Source organism: Agelaius phoeniceus, chromosome 5, assembly GCF_051311805.1.
Source record: "Agelaius phoeniceus isolate bAgePho1 chromosome 5, bAgePho1.hap1, whole genome shotgun sequence".
Classification (NCBI taxonomy): domain Eukaryota; kingdom Metazoa; phylum Chordata; class Aves; order Passeriformes; family Icteridae; genus Agelaius; species Agelaius phoeniceus.
In genome coordinates this window covers 5,363,050-5,387,171 of record NC_135269.1, presented here as the reverse complement: position 1 = coordinate 5,387,171, position 24,122 = coordinate 5,363,050, and the positions used below count along the sequence as shown (strand labels likewise).

General features: G+C 38.3%; 1 protein-coding gene across 1 annotated transcript in view; it reads right to left on the bottom strand.

The window, feature by feature from the left end:
• Nucleotides 1-24,122, bottom strand: part of DCP1B (decapping mRNA 1B) — a 40,395-nt gene that overhangs the window by 5,658 nt on the left and 10,615 nt on the right. Inside the window, exons 4-7 of the mRNA XM_054632409.2 lie at nucleotides 12,194-12,260; nucleotides 10,279-10,414; nucleotides 5,998-6,126; nucleotides 4,008-4,850 (exon numbers count right to left, since the gene is read on the bottom strand). Of these exons, the coding sequence (XP_054488384.1) occupies nucleotides 4,008-4,850; nucleotides 5,998-6,126; nucleotides 10,279-10,414; nucleotides 12,194-12,260 (1,175 nt within the window). The remainder of the gene's footprint in view (nucleotides 1-4,007; nucleotides 4,851-5,997; nucleotides 6,127-10,278; nucleotides 10,415-12,193; nucleotides 12,261-24,122) is intronic.

Sequence of the window (24,122 nt, the reverse complement as noted above, 5' to 3'; positions counted from 1 at the left end):
AAAAACATGGGTTGTTTGGGGTTTGTTTTGAAGATAAAGCAAAATTTTCATTTGAGATTCAGCTCAGATCACCTTGATCTGAACTGATCAAGGTGATCAGCTTGGGACAACTGACACCCACCAGAAAACAGGATGCTGATCTTTGCATTACCAGTGCAATTCCTGTAACACCATGCTTTGGCAGAAGGCACTGTAAATCCTCTGCAGGGACACTAAAAGCCTTTGGACCAATCTTTCAGCTTTGAGTAACTTCTCACCAGTCATAAGAGCCCTTCCAAAATTCTGTTGATCAACTTCTTACCCACAGAAACTGAGCTGCTTCTTCCTCCATTATCTCCAGCTGTCAGGTCAACACTTAAATCTCTGAGTCACTAATAACAGAGTAGGAGTCTGCCATCAGCTGTGCAGCAATGAGGGAAGAACAAGAAAGATGTGCAGAATAACTGGTGCATATCTAACACCCCTTCCCTGAAGCCCAAATGCTCATTAAGGTATCAGATTGGTGTTCTGTGTGGCTGTTGGCACCTGGATGACACCATAGCTGGCAAATTCATGTAGCACTGTGAAGCAAGGAGTGCACTGGGTCTCCTGCAATGCAAACTGGCACCTTCTGTGGCTTCCTGTGTGAACAGAATCCCAGGTGGAGCAAGTGCTCCTCTGGAACAGCAGCACCCAGTCTGTGCTGTGGGCCTAAACAGTTTTCAGAAGCATTGCTGAAAACTGAGAACATAATTCTAAGAACGGTTCAGGAACTTTAAAGGCAGTTCATTAAAACAAAGCTGGCTACAACGCTAACATTGCTTTGTCTTTCAAGTTTAATTTAGAATATTTTAATTGATTTCAGCAATTATTTTAGCTACAGAAGCTGAAATTACTTTTTGAAACAAGTTTAATGCACCTGTTTGCAATATAGAATTGCTGAAACTGCAGTTAGGACAACAGAGAAGCAGTGCTGTGATGCTCACACCACACACACTGGGGTTTCATGCACATACTCAGAAGATGTAACATGATGTAGAAAATACATTCTTGATGGAAAAATGCTCCAAGAAATGTGAAAAATGAGCTGCAAGATACATGGTCTTCTGAAGAAATGATAAATTTGTGTCTGGGTTATTGTAAGCACCTGTAAAACCCTAATTCTGATTAACATAAACACTTAAGCATGCATGTACCTATAATCAGGAAAGCACATCCCTAACACTAAACATACCCCTAAAAGCCCACTGTAGATTAATGCTTTTTTATTGTCTCTTAAGCACATGTTACTCACTGTCTGCATAAGGAATATTTCACAAAACAGGGCTGGCACCAGACCAGGCTGAATGCTTCCAAGTATTATTCTTTGGCTTTTGCTTTTTTCCTTTTTTTTTTTCTTTTCCCATTTTTTTGGTAACTGGTCTCTTCCTTTTCATGTGGGAGATCACAGTTCTTGTACCATATGGAGTTGCATCAGAAGCCAATTTAAACTTGGACTTGTAATGTGTCAGTTGTGGAAAGGACTATTGCTTACATTTTCTTAGTGCTGCTGATGGATTTAGGGTGTTCCTTTAATCTGATTTTTCCAACAACAGACACTGCTCAGATATCTCTCTATTCCTGTCAGACTTTTGCTTTTTCTGTATGCTGAAGCATAGTAGGAGAGGCAATACCAAAAGACAAATAATTACAGAGAACAAACCTTTTGCTGCACTTGTTGTCAGAATCTGCTTTGATCCATTTTGCATGAGCATGTGCAGATATATTTGTGCCAATTCAATTTCACTCAAATATCTACTCTGCAGGCATAGCAGCACTTGAAGCCTCTGGTCTACTGCAAGGATAACATTATAAAAAGATTAATGTTGGTTTTAAAAGTTGGTTTTTGTCTTCCAGGTCGTTTTTCAAAAGCAAGCATGTTTTCTGTGGCTAATTCATGGCTTCCAAAGGAACAGAGTCCTTCCTTCATTTTTAGCCTCCCTGCTTTTGCTTTTGTGGCAATCTGCTGCACGTGAAAGAGGCCATTCCTCCCAGACTGCAGAGCTTTAGGTGTCCTAAGAAATAATTAGTGACACTTTTGTTATCATTTTTAGTCTGTGCATTAAATCTCCAAATTTAATGCATCTAATATTGTGTTGATAGCAGCTGTGGCAGCCTGGGAAGCCACTCCTCGACAGCCTCAGTCTCCTTGCTCTACTCAGAGCCCTGCAAAGGAAGACTGAGAATCTCAGTTGCTGCATTTTTTTTTAAGGCAAGCTTGCAGCAATGATCACAGTGAATGAGCCTTGTTCCAGAGAAGACTTTTCTTTTCTCACAAGCTGCTGTTCTATCCATACTCAAGCAGTCAAACTGTTGCAGTTGCATTAGACCAGAGCTCAGGAATTGCCTTTCCATATTGCAATTAATAGTGGCACCACTGTCTTTTTCATATATACAAAATTAGAGTCATTTGCCATAGCAACATCTGTAGGTTTTTTTCATCTGAAAAATATATCAGCATATTTCCTAATTTTTTATTCATGCATACTGAGTTACAATGTAGAGCCTGGACTTGCCTCATTTCACTTTTACCTCCATTATGTCCTCCCTCATGCTATCAGTACATGTACCAGTGAATCACACAATTTCTTACATTTAAAGCAGGCAAGTTCCATTGCCAGTGAAAACAAATCAATTTGTTTGACTTTGGATCCTCCTTTTATTCTTTAGCTCTCCACCGGAAAGTCAAAGTTACCATCTGCAAGCAACTGATTCTGAATAATTTCAATGACTAATCCCCAAAAAACTCTTTCATACAGATTCAAATCCTACTGCATTAATTAAAAGAACAAAAATAATGATGGCTATTTGCTGTATCAAATTAATATTCCTCCCACTTCTCTCTTGGTATTAGAAAACTTGACCTGTCACAAACTTAGTGACAGATGTGGCTCTTTTATTATTAAATGACTCCTTCAGCTTCATGTATAGAAGAACTTTCTAGCATCTTGAAATATCCTGTAGTCTTTCAATCAGGTTTTGACAGAATTAGAAAAATAGAATAAAAGAGAAAAAATATAAAAGAGAAATAAAAGAGAAAGGAACAGAAATACAAGAATGGAATAGTCACAACAGAAAAACAGCTTTTCAACTTTACACTGGAAAGGAGAATATTTGGGATCAGTAACTTCTAGACTCCCATAGAAATCAGACTCCAGTACCCCACAGCCTATCCCCAAAAAAGGAAGCTGAAAAAGGCTTAGATACATTCTCAGACAGGACATGTAAAGACATTCTAGTGTAGAAAATCCTACAGAAAATGAAGTTGTTACAAACAGTAGTTGTTTTAGATGGGACATTTTGTAATCGCACATGCTGCTTTTCTGAAGAAAATAAAAATATACTCATCAGAGAGATACAGTCTCTTAACATCTCCTGAATTTTTTAAGACACCAATCTGACTTCTGGGATCAAAATAAAGAGAATTTTTTGATGTCATTCAGGCACAAGACCTTTTTTCAAAACAATACACAGCAAATTAAAGAAAAATAGCTAATGAATATCTAGAAGTAGCAGGTGTGGTACAAGATAACTAACTGACCAATATCCAAATACTTCTAAAAGCTGCTGTTAGAAAACAAGGGACCTTTTAAGTATCTTTAGCAACTGGCATACAAAAGAATGCACATCTACACAGAGGAAGCTATGACTAATTTTGCAGAAAATAATTATTAAACCCAAAATATTACACTGAATAGCAAGCAATTACTTGTAACAGCCCAAGTATGGCAAGTGAAAATTCGGTGACTTTGCAAAGGGGCTCTGGGACAGGCCAGCAGTGCAGTATTTCTGGTCATCATTGAATGTGGCCTTCAGGATTTACAGTATTACATCTTGGTAAATCAGAACTTACTCAGCGTTGGGAAAGTATCACCTGCAAAATGAATCATGAGCAACATGCAGCAGCAACAAAACCAAGCCTAACCTCAGAAAACATCAAGTTTAAAAGACTGCTGGATTTGTATTTATTTATGAAGTTCCCCATTTACCTGGAAGAGAGTGCTCTGTTTTTCTGTGCCTGGAGCCTTTTCTATCCAGGAATCCAGTGGTTTCAGGGTGTTGGTGTTCTGGGTAACAACTGGGAACTTAGCTGCCAACGTTGGTCTGCTGGATACATGGAGCTGCTGTTCTTGTTGCACTATCTGGAGTTTTTTCAATAATTCTTGAGGTGAAATCACCCCAGAATTGGCCGCTTGATTGCCAGAGAGAGGAAGTGGCTGTCTGGGAAGTTTGGATTGTTCTTTCCCAAGCGTCTGAGCCTCTAAAGTCTGGCCTGGTAGGGACCCATTGAAGTACACCAGAGGGGGCTGGCTCATGTTATTTCCTGGTGCTGCTGCTGGCGCTCCAACAGGAGCAGGAGTCCTGCTGAACACGGAAGCCGTGGAGTTCACAGCTCCTGCGGCACTGGGCTCCATTTTAGCCACCGACCCTGACTGACTCTGCAGTTTCTGCAGTAAGCTCTGAGTGCCGGCAGTGTCCTGAGCTCCGTGAGCCGCGGCCATGCCGTGGGCAGCCACGGGCTGGAAGAGGCCCGTGAAAGTCTCCCCCACGGGGGGGATGCTGCCATTCTCGCAGAGGCGGCTCTCGGGGAGCTCGGCCAGGGGGTGCAGCTCGGTGCCCCGCACCATGAGCTTCTGGATGGCCGGGCACAGCTGCTTCTCGGCGCTGGGGGAGTGCCTGCTGGGCTCCTCGTAGGACAGAGAGCGAACCACGCCCTGCCTGCCCGGGAGGCTCTCCTGGTGCTGCTTGGGGAGCGCTTCTGAGCCATCTGCCTTGTCCTGTTTGCCAAACAGTGCTGTCAAGGATAAGTGCTGGGGTTCAGGATCCGCGTTCTGCGAGGGGACAAAGGAAAAGAGTAAACACAGCTCCCTCGTGCAGGAGTTACATTGTCACAGGCATATTTTATGAAAAATCCTTTCCTTAGGATTTTTTCTCCTGAGAAGCTGAGAGGCCTCAGAAACGAAATGTAAACAATGATTATCTGCTGCTGTGCAATGCAGCAGGTGCATCTGTGATTGGTCTCATGTGGTTGTTTCTAATTAATGGCCAATCACAGTCCAGCTGTCTCAGACTCTCTGGTCCGTCACAAGATTTTATTATCATTCCATTCCTCTCCTTCCCTTTCAAGCCCTCTGATGAAATCCTTTCTTCTATTCTTTTAATATATAATATGCTTTTAATATAATATATATCATAAAATAATAAATCAGCCTTCTGAAACAAGGAGTCAAGATTCTCATCTCTTCACTCATCCTGGGACCCCTGCGAACACCACCACATTACATTAAGTGGTGACAATATCTAGCCAGCAGAATTCAATGAAAAGATGAGAAAGCTGCTATGCTCTTTTTTTCCCCAAGAGGATTTTTAATAGTTTTGTCACATAGGAAGGGCAAGAAGACTGTTGTCAAGCTGCTAATGTGGGAGAAAATCAGCAAATCTGAGACATAGCAGTGGCTTTGCTTTAAATAACATGAAAGAGCATCTTCTTTTACAGCCATCAGTACAATATTAGTAAGAGACAGAAATCTGCCTGTGTATCAAGTAGAGCCACTTCTTGTGCATCTGCTGGTCACAGCTGAATTAAATTTTTAGGATTTTGCACTGTGATTTGGCTTGAAGATATATCAAGAGACTTTTCTTTATTTCAATGATTTCCACTGGGGGGAAAAAAAAGCCAAAAACCAAACAAAAACCCACAAAAAGTGTGGTCCAGCAATTGAATAGATCAGCTTGTGATCAAAACATCCCCTGAAATTTGCAAGACCAATATTTCTTGGTTGCATCAGCACAGTATGTCTGTAGTTTGTGTGTTTCCAAATCATACAGCGGGGGTTAGGAAGCTTTCACAAACCAGATTAGTTGTGCTTTAAAATCATTCCTTACAGTGGTTCCATCTCAAGTTCATGCAGTGATCTGGAATCAAGGTTCCTGTTGCTCAGAGCAGCAGCAGCAGTCAGAAAACACCACAGATTTTACCTTGCTCTGCTGGGAGATTCGCTGCTGCTGGTTCTCACTCGGCTTCACTGGAATGGGTTTGATTAGGTTGGGGTTGTTATAGATTGCAGAGGAACTGGTTATTTGTTTTGGCTCTGAGCAGGTCTTACACTGCAACACAAAAAAAGCATTTCTTAGCATGTGTGACAAGGTATTCTCCCCCAGTTCCCAACCACAGTAAAATACAGACATCACCAGGTATTCAATAACCATAATTCATAATACTGAGGATCAAGTATTATGCTATTAGAAGAACTGTAGCAACTGCAACCTAATTTTCTAAAACCACAAGACATATGTAAAACTGAACACTTGATTCCAAGATTTCCCTAGTATGAGATTTCCCTCTAATATAAATCTCAGTTCTCTTTTTGGCTTTCTGCTTTTCCTGCAGAAATCTTCAAAAACATAAAATACTTTTAAAAAGCACCTTAAAAACCAAGCAACAGACATGCTTTTCCTGCATCCAACAGGCAGCTAAAAGAAGTTTAGATGAAGGATTAATGTGCCCAGAAAGATAATTCAAAATGCTTTTGTCAAAAAGTAGAATAATAACTCTTAACTCTTTTACATAAATCTTCACATGGTAGGAACTTGCAGGATACATATACATGTACAGTTAAAGATTTAATCAATTTGTAGAATCAGTAGAATTTCTTATTATGAAAATGATGATCAGAGACAGATTACTAAAAGTGATCAGGGACAAAAAATGTCATGTGGAGAGAGAAGGGCGTGACTTAATTCAGAGAAAAACCACATAAAATGCTCCATGAAAGATAAACAGTAAATAGAAAAGGAAAATGTGAATAAGATGCTATATATAAGAATATAGTCAATGAAACTAAAAAAGCATTGGGTATACATGGAACACTACTGTCAGTAGAAAAGACGACAGTCTCTTTGAAGTCACTGTCACTTGATACAGTTGAAACCAAGAAAGTGGAAAGATTGTTAGAAGAATTATTTAACAAGAACTTAATTCTATTAATTCTTCTATTAATTCTAACCCCACTCTCAAATATACAAAGCTGATCACTTAACCCATTTCTGACTATAAACAAATAAACAAAGACATGCTGGTTCCAGAGCTGTCCAGTAAAACAGAACTGGAGTTCTTGTGGGGGCTTAAGGGGCTTTAGTAGGTCCTCAACATTTTCAGTTGTTTGTCAGATTGGACAGACCCTACACGGACCAAACCTGCACTTCATTAAGATTAAATGGCTTTTTTTTCCCCCCCACATAGTTCTCTTTCTAATGTTTCTGCCTTTTCTTCAACGTATCTTCTTTTCATTGCTATTTTTCAGCCCAATCTTTTGGGCAAAAAGCACATAAACTTTTTCTTTAACACCATGGATAACATCCTCTTGAATATTTCCCAGTGAGTTCTGCAGAATTTAAATAATACCCTTATTTCCTCAGGATATTTTAATAGGCTGAATTCCTCAGAAACCTTAAGTACCTCAGATTCCACTGTCATACCCTGCATAATCACAGAACTAAGCCTATAAAAATGAGGTGAGAAGCTGTAGTGTTTAACAGAGTCATCACTATATGAGCATATTTTAGACCAAATTCCTCAGCCAAATGAGCATCAGTACACACAAGAATGACATTGACCTGACTTGGTATCATTGCTGTGACTTGATAACAAGGCTAGTAGGTTGCTGTCAAACACAGAAGCACATGGAAGAGAAAAGAAGCCTGTGATGATTCCAGAGGCATCTGTAACTGCTGAGCTCAGAATTTAAAGCCATTTTGGCAGATGGGGAACACAGCCTTGCTGATGAGGAAGTTGGGAGCACTAGCATGGCATTTTAAGCACCTGTCAGGTAGACAGGTAAAGAAGATAGCAGATACTCTTATCAACAAATAGTAGCAAAAAGCAGCATGAAAGAAATCCCACCATGCCCTGTAGTGAGAGAACCAGAGAACATTTGGCAATTCCTACACCTTGCCTCACAGGTCTGTCCTTTAGTCAGGTGTCCTGTTCAAAGCTCTGCTGCTACAAAAGATTGCTAAGCAGCCAAAAGGTTCTAAGATCAAGTCAAAGAAAGGCTCAGCAACACTGGAACAAAACTAGACACATATGGTCCATGTGAATCAATAAGAGCAAGAAAAATCACTGAGGGGGTTTTGGCAAGTTTGGTAGAGTCACAGATATTCAAGGCAAACAACTGCTCTGTGTTGTGAGATTGATACTCCACCTGTGCAGTAGGAAGCTGGAAATGCTAAATGCTGGGAGAACTGTGCAGCACAGAGTTCAGCCCAGAGCCTGGGCTGCAGTACAAGACAAGGCACAATGGCAAAGGAGAAACCCATTTTGTCATGATTTGTTCTGTACCCCTGCCACTCTTCAGCTGGTTTTCTCCCTGGCTGTCAGAGAGGCCAGCTTTTTCTTACCACAGGTCAAGAGAAGGCAAGTATATAAGAAGTAGATTTAAAAAAAAACTCAGTGGTTTAGCATCTTAAAGCTCCATCAATTAAAAAAGGAAGGGGAAGCCGTGTATTCTATTTTGCATGTAATGTCATCTCCAAATGTATAACATAATTTGGGAACAAGGAACTTCAAAATTAGTTACATTCTTAAAAATTGAGTAAAATTCCTTAAGATTTTGAAAATTGATGCTCTTATTCTACAGCTTCCAACACTTTAAAACACTCTTCACTGAATAAACAGAGAATTCAAAGAGAACAACATATTTCATAACTAATTTCAGCCCATCAGACTGTAAGTAATAAAACATACACTGACAAGAAAGTAGATGTCATAAACCAGTCAAAAAGCACGACAGCTCTGAAACATATTGACATTAAATAGAAAAATGGCTGTCATTGCCTTTATTTATCACACTCTTTAGAAATTTATATTACTAGCAATACAAGAAATCATACACATCCTGTTCATAAGAGGTCAGGCATTCCTAGCACTCATGTCCCAGATGAGGAGGAAGTTTTTATGTTATTTTTTATGTCCTTGGCAAACCCTTAAATGCAGAAAGATTAAAGATAAAGTAAGAAGCAAATCTGCAAAAGATTCTAAAGGGAAAACAGTCCTAAAACCTATTATTTAAACAACAGAATTTCTTCTCCTTTGTCTTGTTTTCTGTGTGCTAATGTAGAAATGGAAGGTAACATCTTTTAGATTTATCACCCTCTTTTCATAGAATCTGAAGACAGCCTAATATTTTCCAGTTTTCCATTTGCAGTATTTTTAAGGCTATCTAATGAAAACCCTTTAAACATTTCAGAATATCTCAAATCATATTCTCTGATGCCAAGATTAGATAATGATTCAGTATTAAATGATGGGAAAAATACCAGGTTTTGGAAGTGTTTGTCCACTGTAATACATTAAATCTCTATTACAGAAAATACAAAGGCCCCAAGCTTCAACAGAAACTATACACAATAAAAAAGGCTCCATTTCACCCTAGCTCAAACAGTTTGCTATCATCTTTCTGGGGATTTTATTAGTAGCTACATTTCAGAAAAATAAACACAAGAAATGTAAAGAGATAAAAGGTTAAGATATATGTACATTGCCAGACTCTTATGGAACACTGAGGAGCTCTATTACTGCATGACAGCACATAAGCAATACAGGAAACAGCAGCAGGAACCTGCAGGCTCTGTAACAACTTGCAGCTTATATATGGATAGTTGAAATTATTAGATTTTTATTCCCCAAAGTAAAACGTTTTTGATTGCTCAATAATAGAGAACATTATTAGTCCATTAGTTACTTCTTTATTTAGAAGCCTCAGAAGACCAAAGCAGCACACGGGCTGAAATCATACTACATTTCAACCTTTTCATTTCCTTCCATTAGTGCCTGAAAGGAGCTAACAACCACAATTAAAAGCAGTAACTTCACTGTCAAAAGTCTCCTGAACCAGGTCCTTTGTACAAACCACAGAAACTATCAGCAGGTAAATACTTCACCCAGAAAGAGGGCACAGCTTGCAGGTGGCTCCTCAATAGGCACAAGAGCTCTAAGGGTCAGAATGAAAGGTAATTTATACTTGCTCTGAGCCTCTACTATTCAACAAATAATCATATCCACATTCTCCTGCCAGAACTTATTATTGACAGCATTAATTTCTTTTGCATTTTTAGCAAATTTTGTCAAATTTTTTTTTTACCAGCCACTTCTACACAAAATGAGAGAGCACACTGTCCAAAATCACTTTGAGTAGAACTATTCAAAACCCAAAATCAAACCTTTTATGTTTCATAACGTAAAGTGAGAGCAAGTCTCACCTTGGTATACTCATCTTTGGCCTTGGTAAGCATCCTTAAGATATCCACTTCTTTGTTATTAGCAGAATTCATGATCATGGGGGACACCCCTGTTCCTGTGCCCTGCTGTGCTTTGAATTGTTCCTGCTGAGTTAGGCTGAAAGGTGGAGGATATATGAGAAAAAAAGTACAAATAAAATATAAAAACTTAACCACAATTACTGTACAACACTTATTTGAAACTCAAATATTTGTCTTTTCCAGTCTACATTAAAATGTGCAATAAAACAATTGCTATTAAAAGATCTCTATAAAATCATAATTTGACATAAGATGAATTTTCTCCAATCTTGACTACACTAGACCATAGAATAAAATTTCCATAACTGACTCACAATTTCTATACCCAGAAGGAGCAGGGAATTTATAGTGTTATTCAGTTCTGCTGGTGGTGGAGGATGGCAAACACACACACAAATCAGGCATTAAGTACTAGCAAATGACCAATTTCCTGCCCCAGCTGTTTTATTATTATTGTAGAATGCTGAGAATTAAAACACACAGCCAATTGGCTGAGCAACAGGGTATTTTTTATCTATATGAAATACTGCTATTATAAACCACTACACATGGTTTACATTTGCATGAATCCTCTGAAAACTAGGTTTTATTGTAGTAAATTACCAGTTTGAGAGCACCTAATCACCACCAACCGAAACTTGAGCTAGTTAACTAAAATGAGCTGTCAAAAACCTGAGTTTCCTACGGTTCATTGTTTATTTCTGTAAATTCATCCCCATCAATTATTTCTTGGGTCACAGCTGACTCATTTTGGAGCTGTAGGATATACAGCAAAACCAACAAACCCCAAACAAAAACCCCACCACTGTCCCAGTTTGCATTTCACACCGTTTTGTCACTGCAAAATGAAAAGCAGCAGGTATTTTTTCAAAAAAAGGATATGTGGAGGAAAGATGATTACCTTCCCATGCAGTATTTTATCACAAATCCTATCTGGTGTGTCTAATCCTATATACCACAGGCAGCTGGAATGGCCAATCACTGCCTGTTCCTACCCAGCCCCTTTACAACATCCTCCACATTATAGCTCTAAAAAATGTAGTCTGCATATGTTGATAAAATCTGGATGACTTGAGCTCCTTTGTTCTCCAAGCAAACATGAAAACCTGCAGGACATAGTCCTTAAAAAAGGGTCCCTGCAAACAGTGCAGAAGAATGAGCCCCGTCCATCCTGGACAGGAGGAGAGTGATATTGAAAAAAGCTACCCACATGACATTCTTAGGTTAAAATACAGCTGAGAACACAGCTCTGTGTGGATTCTTCACCTCTGGCTGGACTGCAAAATTAAAGTTTAACATTTAGAAAAACATTTTTATGTGCATGAAAGCAATGACTTTAAAGCTAATTGAAGTCTTGCTTTAAATGCCAAAAAAAAGTGAATTTTGTATCTACTGCTAAGAAATGAGGAAGCAGGAATTCAACCATGATGTACAAACAGGACAAAACCCACAAATTTTATTAGTACAGCACATCCTCATGATATCCTGCACTTACCTTAATATAAGGGAAAAAAAGAAAGGTAACAATATTATAAAATAAAATCTTCCCAAATTGAAAGATACATTAAACCCCCAAAGAATACAATTCTTCAAAATAGGTCTCTGAGTCATCAGGAAATAAATCATATCAACTGGTACACTCTGATGTAGCTGGAGAGCTGCACTACAAATTAGGAAAAATTACTGCAATTCAGTGACTTATTTATGATTTTATGAAATGCAGGCTTGACACTTGCAACAAAGTTTGTAAGTTTAATGCAGAAAGGCATAATAATCCTAAAACCATAAAATGTGCATGTATGTACCAAAAAACATACATAAAAAAGCACAGAAGTCTTGTTTACCCATCACTTACTTTTTCATGAGCTCTGCAATTCTTTGGCATTCTTCTTTATCATAAAACCAAATCCCATATATGGACACTGTAAATACACATCAAACACAAACTGTGAGCATCTTCTCAAACAGAAATTCTTCCTGGTAGATATTTAAATGTGACCTGCAAATTAATCTTAAAATTTATTTTCGTCTTATGTTTTCCCTATCTAGAAACACAAAATGACACCTCAGATCCTATAAAACCAAAAAAGATCAAAGGCACATCTTCAAGCATTTAAATTACAAGCTCTTAAATACTCAATTAAGGCAAAGGTATTTGATCCTTTTCTTCAGAACACTAAACCAGTGGGGTTGTTCTTTAAAATCTTTTTCTCTGTCCTTTATTTCAGCTGCCATATCCATCTGACTCCACTACCAGCATGCTGCAGGGAGCATTGCATGCACATGGAAGTAGGAAAATCTGTTTAGTTTTCAAAGAATGTTCAGGTCTATCTTACAGAGCATCAGAGCTGCTGGAGTAGGATGAACATCTCTACCTCCCTGGAGATTTGCTGTAATTCTGTTCACTGTTTTCTAGAGGAGATCCTGGGTTTCCTCCTCCTTCCCTCCCTACCCTACTGCAGGCAAGAGTTGTCTCAACCTTACCAAGAATTGGCAGTTCCTACCATGTCTTCCAACATTTCATTTGAAAATGGATTTAATTTGAAATGAGTTGAGCACCTGTTCAAAAACAATTGCAACACTGACCCTGATGATGTAATAATTCCTACTATTAGGAGAGTCCAAAAGCAATAACTCCTTCAATTCCACAGAGCCAAACCCATGGCATATGAAGTGTACCTTGGCTTTGTTAATATTTGGAAAGAAAATGAATGTACAGCTGCTTGCAAGACATGAGTATATTATTTTCTCCATCCCCCCCCAAATTTAAAGCTGTGTGTTGTCTTCTATAGAACTAAAAATGGTCCCAGCTGTTTAATACACAGCACGTTGGCAAAAAGTCTAAAATATCTCACGAATCAGACATCTTGTAGGCATACAAAAATTAACTTTTAAAATATGCACTGTCCTTTTTATGATTATTGACAAGTGTGATGAATTCTATTATTCACCTAAAAAAGGCAAGTAACATAATATGCACCAGTGGTTCTACAAATGTGCAACTTAAGTGCTGAACTGCACAATAATCTCAGTTTTTTAAACAGAAATATTAAATTATGCATTTCAAATGCACATTAATATTCTAGCATATTCCAATGGGCGTTCAATAATAAACTGTGCACCTGTAGAAAAGTGTGTGAACAACTCATAAGGTTCCAGAACATTGACCTGTTATGCAAAATTCCACATCCTTCTGATGAAACACATTTGAAAATTTGTCCAAATCACAAGTAACTCCATATTCCTCAAGGCAACAGCACAGCAAGCAGACTGAGAATCCCAGACAAACCAAATTTGTTTTAATCAAGATTCTTATTCTTTATAAAAGAATCTCCAATGGAGAAGAGTATTGATGAAATTTTGGCCATCTGCTCCATCTTCCCAATTTTCTTTTATGTCTGCCACAGCTGGTGGCACCATCAATTATGCAGCACAGGTTGGACAGCTTCACCTTTGGCCAACAGAACAGACATGTCACAGACTATTGATGAATATCTAATAAATCTGAAAGCTGACAGTCCCTTGGAAATGCCAAACTGCTTCTGGCCATTAGAAGCTGCAAGAATCAAACTGGCTTGCTTCTGCTGTTTATTTACCTCAACTCAGAGACAAACACAAGTGAGCTGATAACCAGAATAATGGCAGATTTCACATTTTACAGAGCTACAACTGATATTTTGAAATGCAATTGCAACAAATACGAAGCTATTTGGGTCACAGAACAAGGGCACTGGGTGTGTGCCACCAAACCAAACCACACCACCACCCAACAATATATCCCATCTTAACTCCAGTTTTAAGTTAGGATACTTCAGATCCAGACACCTTTAGCCTAGAGTTTAGCTGAACTTCAAACCCACCCACATTTACTTTCTCCCCTTGGTTAAATGCTATTTCCTACCCAAATTAGGAAGCACAGCTGAAAGCAAGCTAAGACCAAAGCCCAACATCCTCTGAGCTTAGAGCTCACCCAGTCAGTGGTGAAATCTTTCAGAAGTGGACAGTCCTACTGTTCCTCCTTCCACCCTGCTCCCATCTGTCCAAAGGAGATGAACACTTGAAATACACTGAGAAACAATCCCTGAGCTTGTGGTAGCACAAGATACCCCAAACTATTTTATGCAGGTGAGAATGAGGGACCAGTAAGAACACAGCAACTTGTGGAAATCTGAGATACCTGAAGTAAACATGGCATAAATTCACACTACAGTATTATATTCTCCTATAAGCTGTATTTAAGAGAAAAAATGTAGATAATAGTAGTATGAATGAGTATTGATGGCCCCCATCTTGATTAATGATGAAGACAAAATGAAAAAAAAAATCTGGTGTGTATGGCAACACATAAAACCCCACAACCAGAATGAGAACCTAAGCTGATAACCTGTAACTGTCTGGGAACCTGGCACACTCACAGACACACAATACAATTTCACTGCAAGCTTTCTACCAGGATGAAAACACTGCCTGTTTTATCAGGATTAAACATAAACAGATTACTTTTATCTGCCTTCCCACTCTGTCAGACTGTTTGACAAAATAGAATTCCACATCTAAGTATCATGTGTAGAGTGGTAATTTCATGTTCATGTTAAAAATGAATCACAAAGCATCAGAGACACAAAGCAAATTTTTCTACTGCCAAACAGAAGAGGAAATGTTAAGGCACTTTAGGCCCAGCCTCAACCATTAAGTTATGTAAGAAGAGATTATTGTAAAACACAGAAAAAAATAAAATCAAGTAATGAACTGATGACATTAAAAGGAAAAAAAGTGCCACAATTTCAATGTTGTTAACAAGATTACACAAAACTATGACATAATGCAGCTATGAAATCAAGATGGTTCAATTAACATTGAATGGGAAGCTACATAAATTACTTAAATAAACTGACTGAAATTATTAATTATTAAGGGTATCAGTCTTTAGAATTTTTAGAATTGCTAAAAGGCAGGCCACTCATAAATCAAAACTGAAAAATTTTACCCAGATCTGTGAAGCTCCTTTAATAGCTCAGTGACTGAATTTCAGGAAGGGCACTATTTAAGTTTGAAATCACGACTTCAGAGCCAATTCGAAAGCTTCCGCCTCACAATTTTCATTTTTTTGGCTACGGATTTCTCCTGTCCTCACAAACACTAGAACACTTGATACTATTTATATGCAGAAGCTGACAGCTGCTATCTTCCAGAATTATAGATAACAATTTCTAACCTCTCAATATTTGAAACATTAATTTAGTTATTACGATAATACAGAATTTCTTATCAACTTCAATCATTCGTGTTAAGTATTCTATTAAAAAGAAAGGCATTTTCCAGGATTATTTTTTTTCCTCTTCATTATTCCAGTGATTAGATTTTTGTCTTCTGGATAGACATTTCCATTATGAAAGCTTTTGTTTCAGTGTACCTGCAACATGTGATTTTTAAGCTACTCCTCCACAGACTGCATAAAGTCTTTAAGCTTGGTAAAAATGGATACAGAAATAACTACTGACTAGAGATTCCCCTGTACCTAGGAACTGTTTTATACTTACTGGTATCAAAAATAAATAAATTAACCCCAAGTCTGACATTTCTGTGTTTTATTCTTGTTTCCATGCTTCCTGAGGTATTTTGCTCTATGTATAGTCTAGACTCTTGCTCCTGAATATGCAAATCCAGACTTGGCTGTGTTAAAAAGAAGTTTCTGTATCCATGTCTTGCAAGGCAGGCAGACACCTTTACGTTGCTATGTTTAGGACTGCAACAAGGGAGAAATATAAAAAACCTGAGCACAGACAGCTGCACACTATCCTGGAAAGCTGAATTCCATCCCAGAGATGTTATGCAATGGTACCCAAGCTGTGAAATGTTATCTGAAGTGGCTGCACTGGCTGTGTGTGCTTCATTTCCCGGTGGCTGAGTCGAGATCCTAGACCTGGGTGCAAGACTTGAGTGTGTGTCCTGGAAAAACACCCATCATCCCAATCCAAGACTGTAAGAAGTGTTTTTGAACATATGAATAATAAACACACTGGAAAAAATTTGGCTTGAGTAATTAAAGCCAGACACTCCATTCTAATTGTAACTACTCTGCCCTAGGATCTCAATTTGTGAAATGGGAATAAAAATATTCATAATCTGAGCAAGGTAAAACAGTTCTCTTTGTTCATGAGTTACCAGCTTTTATAGTGATGATTATTGGAGAAAACAACATGAAAACTCAATAATTTTGACTCTAGTGCAGAACTCTAGTGGCATATAACAAAGGCCATGCATGAGTAATGAGGAAAAAACCAGAATACTGAGTAGCCTCCCAATGTGAACACCACTCCAGCTGTTTGATAGCTGAAACAAAGTCCTTATTGCAAAAGAAGAAAACCACACAATATAAAAGTCCATAAACAGATAGATTGCACAACCAGCCTTAACTCTGGTATTTCCTAGTTTAGGAGTTCTTAAAGTTCTTTTAGCTCTAAGCAGGCTTTAAATTCTTTCAAACACAAAATATTACTGTTTAGATACTTAAACCCAAAATACTAGAAAGATTTCAATTGTATCCTCTTATACCACATAGATAGAAATGTGGCTCATCAACAGGACTGGGATTTTTAGGCCTCTTGCTTCTCAGCATTGTGCAAAGCTGCACAATACAAAATATGTATTAGGTAAATGTATTTGTTTCTAAATAATAGAAATTTCTCTCTGCCTATATCCTGGTATTTCTAGAAGATTTTAAAGAGAAGGAAAAATTTTAATGCTTCCCCGGGCATTAAAAAGTCCAAAAACTGAAGCAAGGTAAGAGTTTTTCAAACAACAGAAATGTGTATCTTGCTATGAGCTTAACCTAAATTCCTGAAAAGCTCTGAAAAGGCCCTGCCTGTTAAATTATCAGACACTTCTTTCATTTAAAAGCTGATAAAGCTCCTGATCCACTTATTTGGAGAACTGTTAACAAAGACAAGGAAAAGGATGACTTGGTATTTCCATTATCTCAAATGTTTAAAATGTTATATATGAACAAGCAAGCTACAAAAAAAATCCCCTAAAAAACAACCAAACCAGTTGTTAAAGGAGAAAGAATCCTACTCAGAGACATGTGAATGCAAACCAATGATTGCACATGGCCTTTTTTCAGCTTAACCAGTGAAATTCAGCTGAAGAGGGAACTGTTAAAACAATTTAATTCTAAAATAAAATAACCACAAAATATGCAGCAACAAAAACCCCAACAAAATTAAAAAGCCCCTCCAGACCCCTTTCCCCAAAAGCAAATGGTTTAAGAGTGGGCAGTGATTGGCAACATTACTGAAGTCAAGAATAAGTTCGTCACCACCATCTGTTTAATTGTTCTTGGAACTATGCCTTAAAAATCAAGACAAAATTTTGTTAATAGAACGGACCCTGAAATATTCCTACCATCATCTATCAGTTGTGAAATTTGGGGGACCAATTTGCAGACTTCCAGATAGAGCCAGTAATTATTTCTGGTTTCATGAGGCAAAAAAAGGACAGCACAGACATGGTAGATGGTTTAATAAATCATGTCTGTGACTCTGCTGTGAGAGACTGACTTCAGGCAGATTTTTAATCCAAATTTATCAAAAATTTTTATGAAGAAAAATCAACTGTATCTGTCAAACAGAATAGGGCCACTGGAAAGCCCTCTAAATGGCCTCAAAGCTGAAGTTCTGTTAGTACTGCAGGAAAATTTAAAGCCCATTGATGCACTTATTTCATAAAGCTCAGCAGATGTAAGAGTCCATCAGCAGGTTCTTTACTTTTTTTGGAAAAGAGCCCAAATGCAAAATGTATTTGCAAGATTTCCCTTAAATATGCCTTCTGTTGATGCTACAAGAAATTTTTAGTCCTGACACAGGAATAGCATCTATGTTATGATCCATCTGGCTTAGAGAATTTTTTTTTTCCCCCCACACCACTGGTTTTCCAGTCACACCTCTTGCCATTGCATCATCAGTTCCAAATAATTTTTAAATCATGATGGTGCGTGACACTGAAATTAAAGCAGGAAGGCTGTGGATGCCAGGCTATCAATTTCTGAAATAACAAGTTGTTCTTGAGAAATATTTTTTCTTATAAATAGGCTCTCTTAAATAACAAATGGTTCCCGTTACTATTTCACAATAGACTTCCAAAATGTCCCCGTCAGACGAGAGTTCCATAAGCTAAAAACTACATCCAAATACCCTCATTCAATGCAAGAAGGGCTCCTGTGAAATAAAAACCCATCAGGGAAAGGCTTACTGGAAAACAAATGCAACTCCTCAACACCTGGAAGGATTATTTTTTTAGCTTACCTGTGCTCTATATTCCCTGCTAACTTTCTAAAGCAAACAATAAAACATACCTTCAACACACTGAAATGAAGCCAGGCCCTGATGCAAAGAAATCAGCTGAGCAGAACACAACAATGCCTTACACAAATCTGGGCTAAATATAAATCTCTACCTTCCATCAGCAGAAAGGCTTACACCAAAAGGAGACCGTCACAAGTGGAAGAGGTTAAACTAGAAACCTTTTCTTGATTCTGTGCACTTCCCTCCTACCTAGTAACAAAAAGCTAAAAGAGCACTGCTCAATCAAGAAGTGGACAACACAGCTTTTCCAACCTGGAGACAACAAAAAAAAATTGCTTTTATTGGAAAGAACAGAAAGGAGAGCTACCTTCAGTGTCTCAATTTCCAGCCTTTCCTTTTTCTTTCCACTATGTTAAGAAAAGCAGCAGCCTCTGTGTGTTTCTTGTGGAGTATCTGGGCTTCCATTCCCACAGGGAAGAGCTGCTCTGCTGCCTGTGACACACACAGCTGGTAGAGGACTCACCAGGATTCTCACATCAAGGTTTTCATTTATAATTTAGTCCAATCTAAGAATATGTTCCCAATTATTTTTAAAGTGCATCTCTGAGGTACCTGCCAAAGGTACACCTCTAATTCCACAGCTATAGTTAAGTTCAAGGTCAAATTGTTTTCCAAACTCTGACAATGCCATTTCCCAGGATATTAGCAGAGAAGGGAAAAAAAAGAGAAGACTATTTTAACCTCAAATAGGTGTTCAATAGCATGTCATTTTTTCCTGAAACCTGAATTTTTACTATAATCAGTATGATGAGCTGTCACTCCAAATGGTTTAACTCCCACAAAATAATGAACAACTTCAGAAAGGGCTTCATGAAGAAAATAAGCAACCTTAACTATACATGATGTTTCTAATTCTGACTGTTGTGATCTCATCTCTTATTTCTCCACTGCATACCTTCAGATCCTAAGTCATGGAAATACATTTGCAGATCTGGACTGAGTTCTTAGCCTGCAACAATAAAAGTCTGAGTGACTTGTATATCCTTGTTCTTGGAACAAGAAACACATAAGAAATACCCTAAGATAAGAGAATTTAAACCCTCCATTTTTGTATTTTTCCATTTGTATACTCTATTTACAACACCATTTGGACAGGCAATTTTTTCATTTTTCCTACACCATCTCTAATTCTAAAATGGTTAGAAAAATAATTTTAAAAGTCCACATAGAAATAGGCAAAAGTCAACTACTCCTCCTGGTATCTCAAACAGTTAGTTGATATTTACAGCACATATTATGCATTCCCTTTTATTGCTTTGCCACAGCCTGTTAACAGGTTACAGTCCACAATTAAAGAGTTCTCTACTCTTCTGTAGCCATTCCTTCTCTTGCAGTCAGCTGTTACACTGCCTTCAGTAACATCTGCTTGTCTGTAGAGCTGCACAGAAACTTTGCAGCACAATTTTTAGCAATAAAATACAATTTCACAGGCACAGAAAGGACGTTCACTGTTCTCCCAGAATGACAGGCAAACTATGGGTAGGTTCACACTGCGTTCACAAGCTAAATTTCACCCTGAACCCTTTATCATTCACATATGGTCACTGCATTTTTACATGCTTGAAAGCTGAAGGATCATTTAAGTATTAATGTTTCACTTGCCTTTCTCCTGTGAAATTGCAATTTAGTAATTTCTTTCATGAAGACAGAAATATACCCCTTTGAAGTACCTTGTTGCTTTTTTTCTTTGATTACTGTAATTCTATTTTAATGTATCTGTATCTATTTTAAAATTTATTTTAACAATTGAAGTTAGTGTTCAGATTATTCAGAAGCTTACTGATTTTTCTATAATGTTGCACACAAGACATTCTGTGTGCAAGAATATAAAACATTCTGTGTATATGAAGAGAGAAACAATGCACTCTTGAGATCAAGTTTGTCAGCAAGAAAATGTAATTTAAGTAGTAAACACTTTTTTATTTAACCTGTAATTCAACTGAAAAAGAAAAAAAACCCTCACATTTATCAAATTCATGTTATATTAGGACTTAGATATTTCACAATAGCAGCACTGGGAGGTACCCTACAACTCTGAATCCCTGATTATAGACTAGAGATACAGTCATATTTAAATAAAAATTCGGGATTATTGCATGGGATTATTTTCACTGCAGCAACTGTATTGTTTCCCCACAAAGTAAAAATATGTATTTCATTTTGCTTCAGAAGTCAGCAGTGTTTTACTAGCTTATGCATAATCCCTTAGGAATAAAACTTAACAGTAATCATCATCTGCTTCCTCGGTCTCTCCCCTCCTTCAGTTTTTAACTCTCAGTGCAAATTTGAACATCTGCTTTGCTTTCAGTTAAAGAGTGTTAGAAAGAGAAATATTCACATGAGAGAAACCAGAATAAAAACAACAGGTAACAATAAACAGAAAGGCAGCAAAGCCCTGCAGGAAGACATAGCATACTCACAAAAAAAATTTCCAATGTTATTTCTCTCCTTTTTCTAATTATTATGAAATTTCATGAACTTGTTAATTGAGAGATGCTACACATGCCTGTATAGAGGATTTAATACTGTATGCTGTTTAGGAAAAGATATTGAAATTTTACAGAAAGGCAGTTTGACAGAGCCAAAAGAATTGGTACAGCTCAAACAGAAAGTCCATGTCCTGTCTAAGACAATAGGCAGCAGCAGATGATCCACAGAATGAATCTTCTTAGTCCCTTCATTGCTGACTTCTGACCTGAAGCTTTTGTCTTAAATTACTTCCTTTTTTTTTTCACCCCTGGCTACAGAGTCTCTCTGGTTGGTTTAATGCATGTAAATAATACCTCTGTTATGCAAAGGGATTATTAAAACAGGATCTAAAAGTCCTGGGCATATGTATGTCCACAATAACGACGCCAGCAGGAGAAACCCACTGGGTATTTTCTGAGATTGATTTTTAGCAATGCATGATGAAGTCTTTATGAAAGGAGGTCCTGTTGCAAACCCCACAACTGGGCTGCAGCCACAGCCATTGAAGCAGAGCAGGCAGCAGGCATTAAGCCCAGTGCTGTTACTGGTTTGGAAAGCAGTTAAGACAAAAAAGCAACACTGCCTTTGCAGCCTGAGTGAAATTCCACTGGAGCACTTGCACCATGTTCCTGTATATAACACATTCCTTGTCCTTTAAAGGGTATGCTATCTTACACTTGGGAAGGGTTTCTTTCCTCTTCCCTCCTGTAATTGAAAAGTATTCTTTACTGCCGATTTAAGGTTTGTTTTGACAAAGAGAGCACTGATGAGGCACTCAAGAGCTTGTATTAAATCAAAGTTAGACAGAAGTGAGCAGCTTGTATATGTGCTGTGGGATACACTTGCTCACATATTTATCTTCCATGTTTTGAGAGAAGGTTACAAATATTTTTATATATATATACACACATATAAAAGAGTGTGAGTAAGCAAGCTCACATTCCAAGAGAAGTTTTCTGGCTATGTCAGGAGTGTAGTCCACCCTCTGCTAAGCAAACCTATTTTTTTCAAGCACAAGAGGATATTATCAGAGGAGCCCGTGTGGATATACAGAAACCAGAGATCGTCATGGCTCGCTGAGGTGATGAGTTGATGGGTGGATGGCGCCCATTATCTTCACTCCTCAATCCAAGTTTTCCTGAAAAACGGACAGGGGGAGGAGGAGGCTCCAACTCAGCACAAGGCACAGAGGACAAGCAAAGGATTAGGAGTGAACAGCAAGAAAAGGAAGGAGAATGCAAATGATACTGAAAACGTTTTGAAGAGCTAGAAAATAGTTCCTAGATTAGACGATCCAGTTGTCAGGAATTTAAAACAATATTCAGCTTTTAACTTCTGTACAAGGCTATTACATAATCCTGAAGCAAGGAAATTAACCAAAGGGAATGTGCCTTTACTATCTATAGAAAAAAACCACTTAGCTTCAGCTGCTTCAACGCTCCTTGGAATTCTAAAATGTTTCAAGCCTTGGTTCGGCAGGCGTATCACCCCCTGCCCAGCCACCAGCCAGGGGAACCCGACGCCAAGTACAAGGGGAAGCTGGTGCATGAAACTCAGCTGAACTGCTTCTACATCAAACCTGGAGGTAAGACAGCATCACCCACTCGTGTGCACACAAACTGTACTCACAGCTGCCTAAAGTGTTGCCTTCCTGTTTAACTAGAGCAATCTGTGTAATGTAGGAGACCAGCCTAATACCTCACAGCAGTATTTGGTGATAATGTACTGGGAAGCCCTGAATGTGTGATCACACCACCACAGGATTTAGATAATTCTAGTAATTCTCAAACCTGGGGAGTTAAGTAGATGAACAGCTTCTCTTAGTTATATATTGTATTTTGAGCATCTACTGAACATTGCTTTCCTACTTCCACTGTGACATGATTAAAAAAAAAGGAATGCAAGTATAAGGAAAATGAAATAAATGTATTTTTTTTTGTTGTAGACAAAGAGGCTAAGAAGTTTAAAACACAGGAAAGCTGGAAATACTAAATACATGTGTGCGTATGTGAAGGGATTAAGCTGCAAAGGCGGTTACACAAGGGATTTGTGAAAAGCAACCAGCTCTGGAATATCCTTGTTTGCAGGAGAAATACGTAGGCACTCCTGTACATATTCCCCCTGCTCCTGAAACACCTAGCATTTTATGCTGTGCAAGGAGGGATGTGTGAGGCAGAGGGCATACAGGTAGTCATGTGAAAATAACCCCTCTGAAAAAAAAAAATCATTATCTGCTGCAAGCCCAACTCTTGAGCATTGCTGCATCATATGCCTATCTTATCTTGAAAAGATGCCAGGAATGCCCAGCACTGGCACTACGCTCTCCACAGTAAACCTCCAGACAAGCTAATTTGTTACTTATATGCTGACATCCATAAATGGGAAACAAATACTCTGTCTAGCAGATATATGCAGCATTACTCTCCTGCCATCCCATACAGAAACTCATCCCCAAAGGTGGGATGTTTGACACATGGTTCTAACTCTATTCCATACCCTTTTCCTACTGATTTGTTTGCCCAAGCTGAGATACAGCTGCACCGCACACAAAATAATTATCAGCCATCTAAAAACTACACAGCCTTATTGTCTTAGCTCCCTAACCTGTTTCTTCTCACATGGCATATTCTGACTTCCAGATTGGGCTGAAACTGAAAACCTACATTAGCATTGGTGCACTTCTTTTCCTTAACTTTTTTTTAAGCACCTTCAACACACAACAGGAAAACATCATTAAAGCAAAAAGATGGCTGCAGTCATCACAGTTACAGCTGCAAAAAGCCACCTGACAAACCAAAACCCGTTTGCTTTGCTCAGCCAAAGGCTTCCACAATTGGCACAAAATCCTCAGGGTAGGAAGGGTGAGGAAGAAACAACTAAAACATCCTGTTTGGAAAGTTTGAATAGAAAATATCTGTGCTGAGTTGGGCGCCATGACCAGGGACGTGGTGT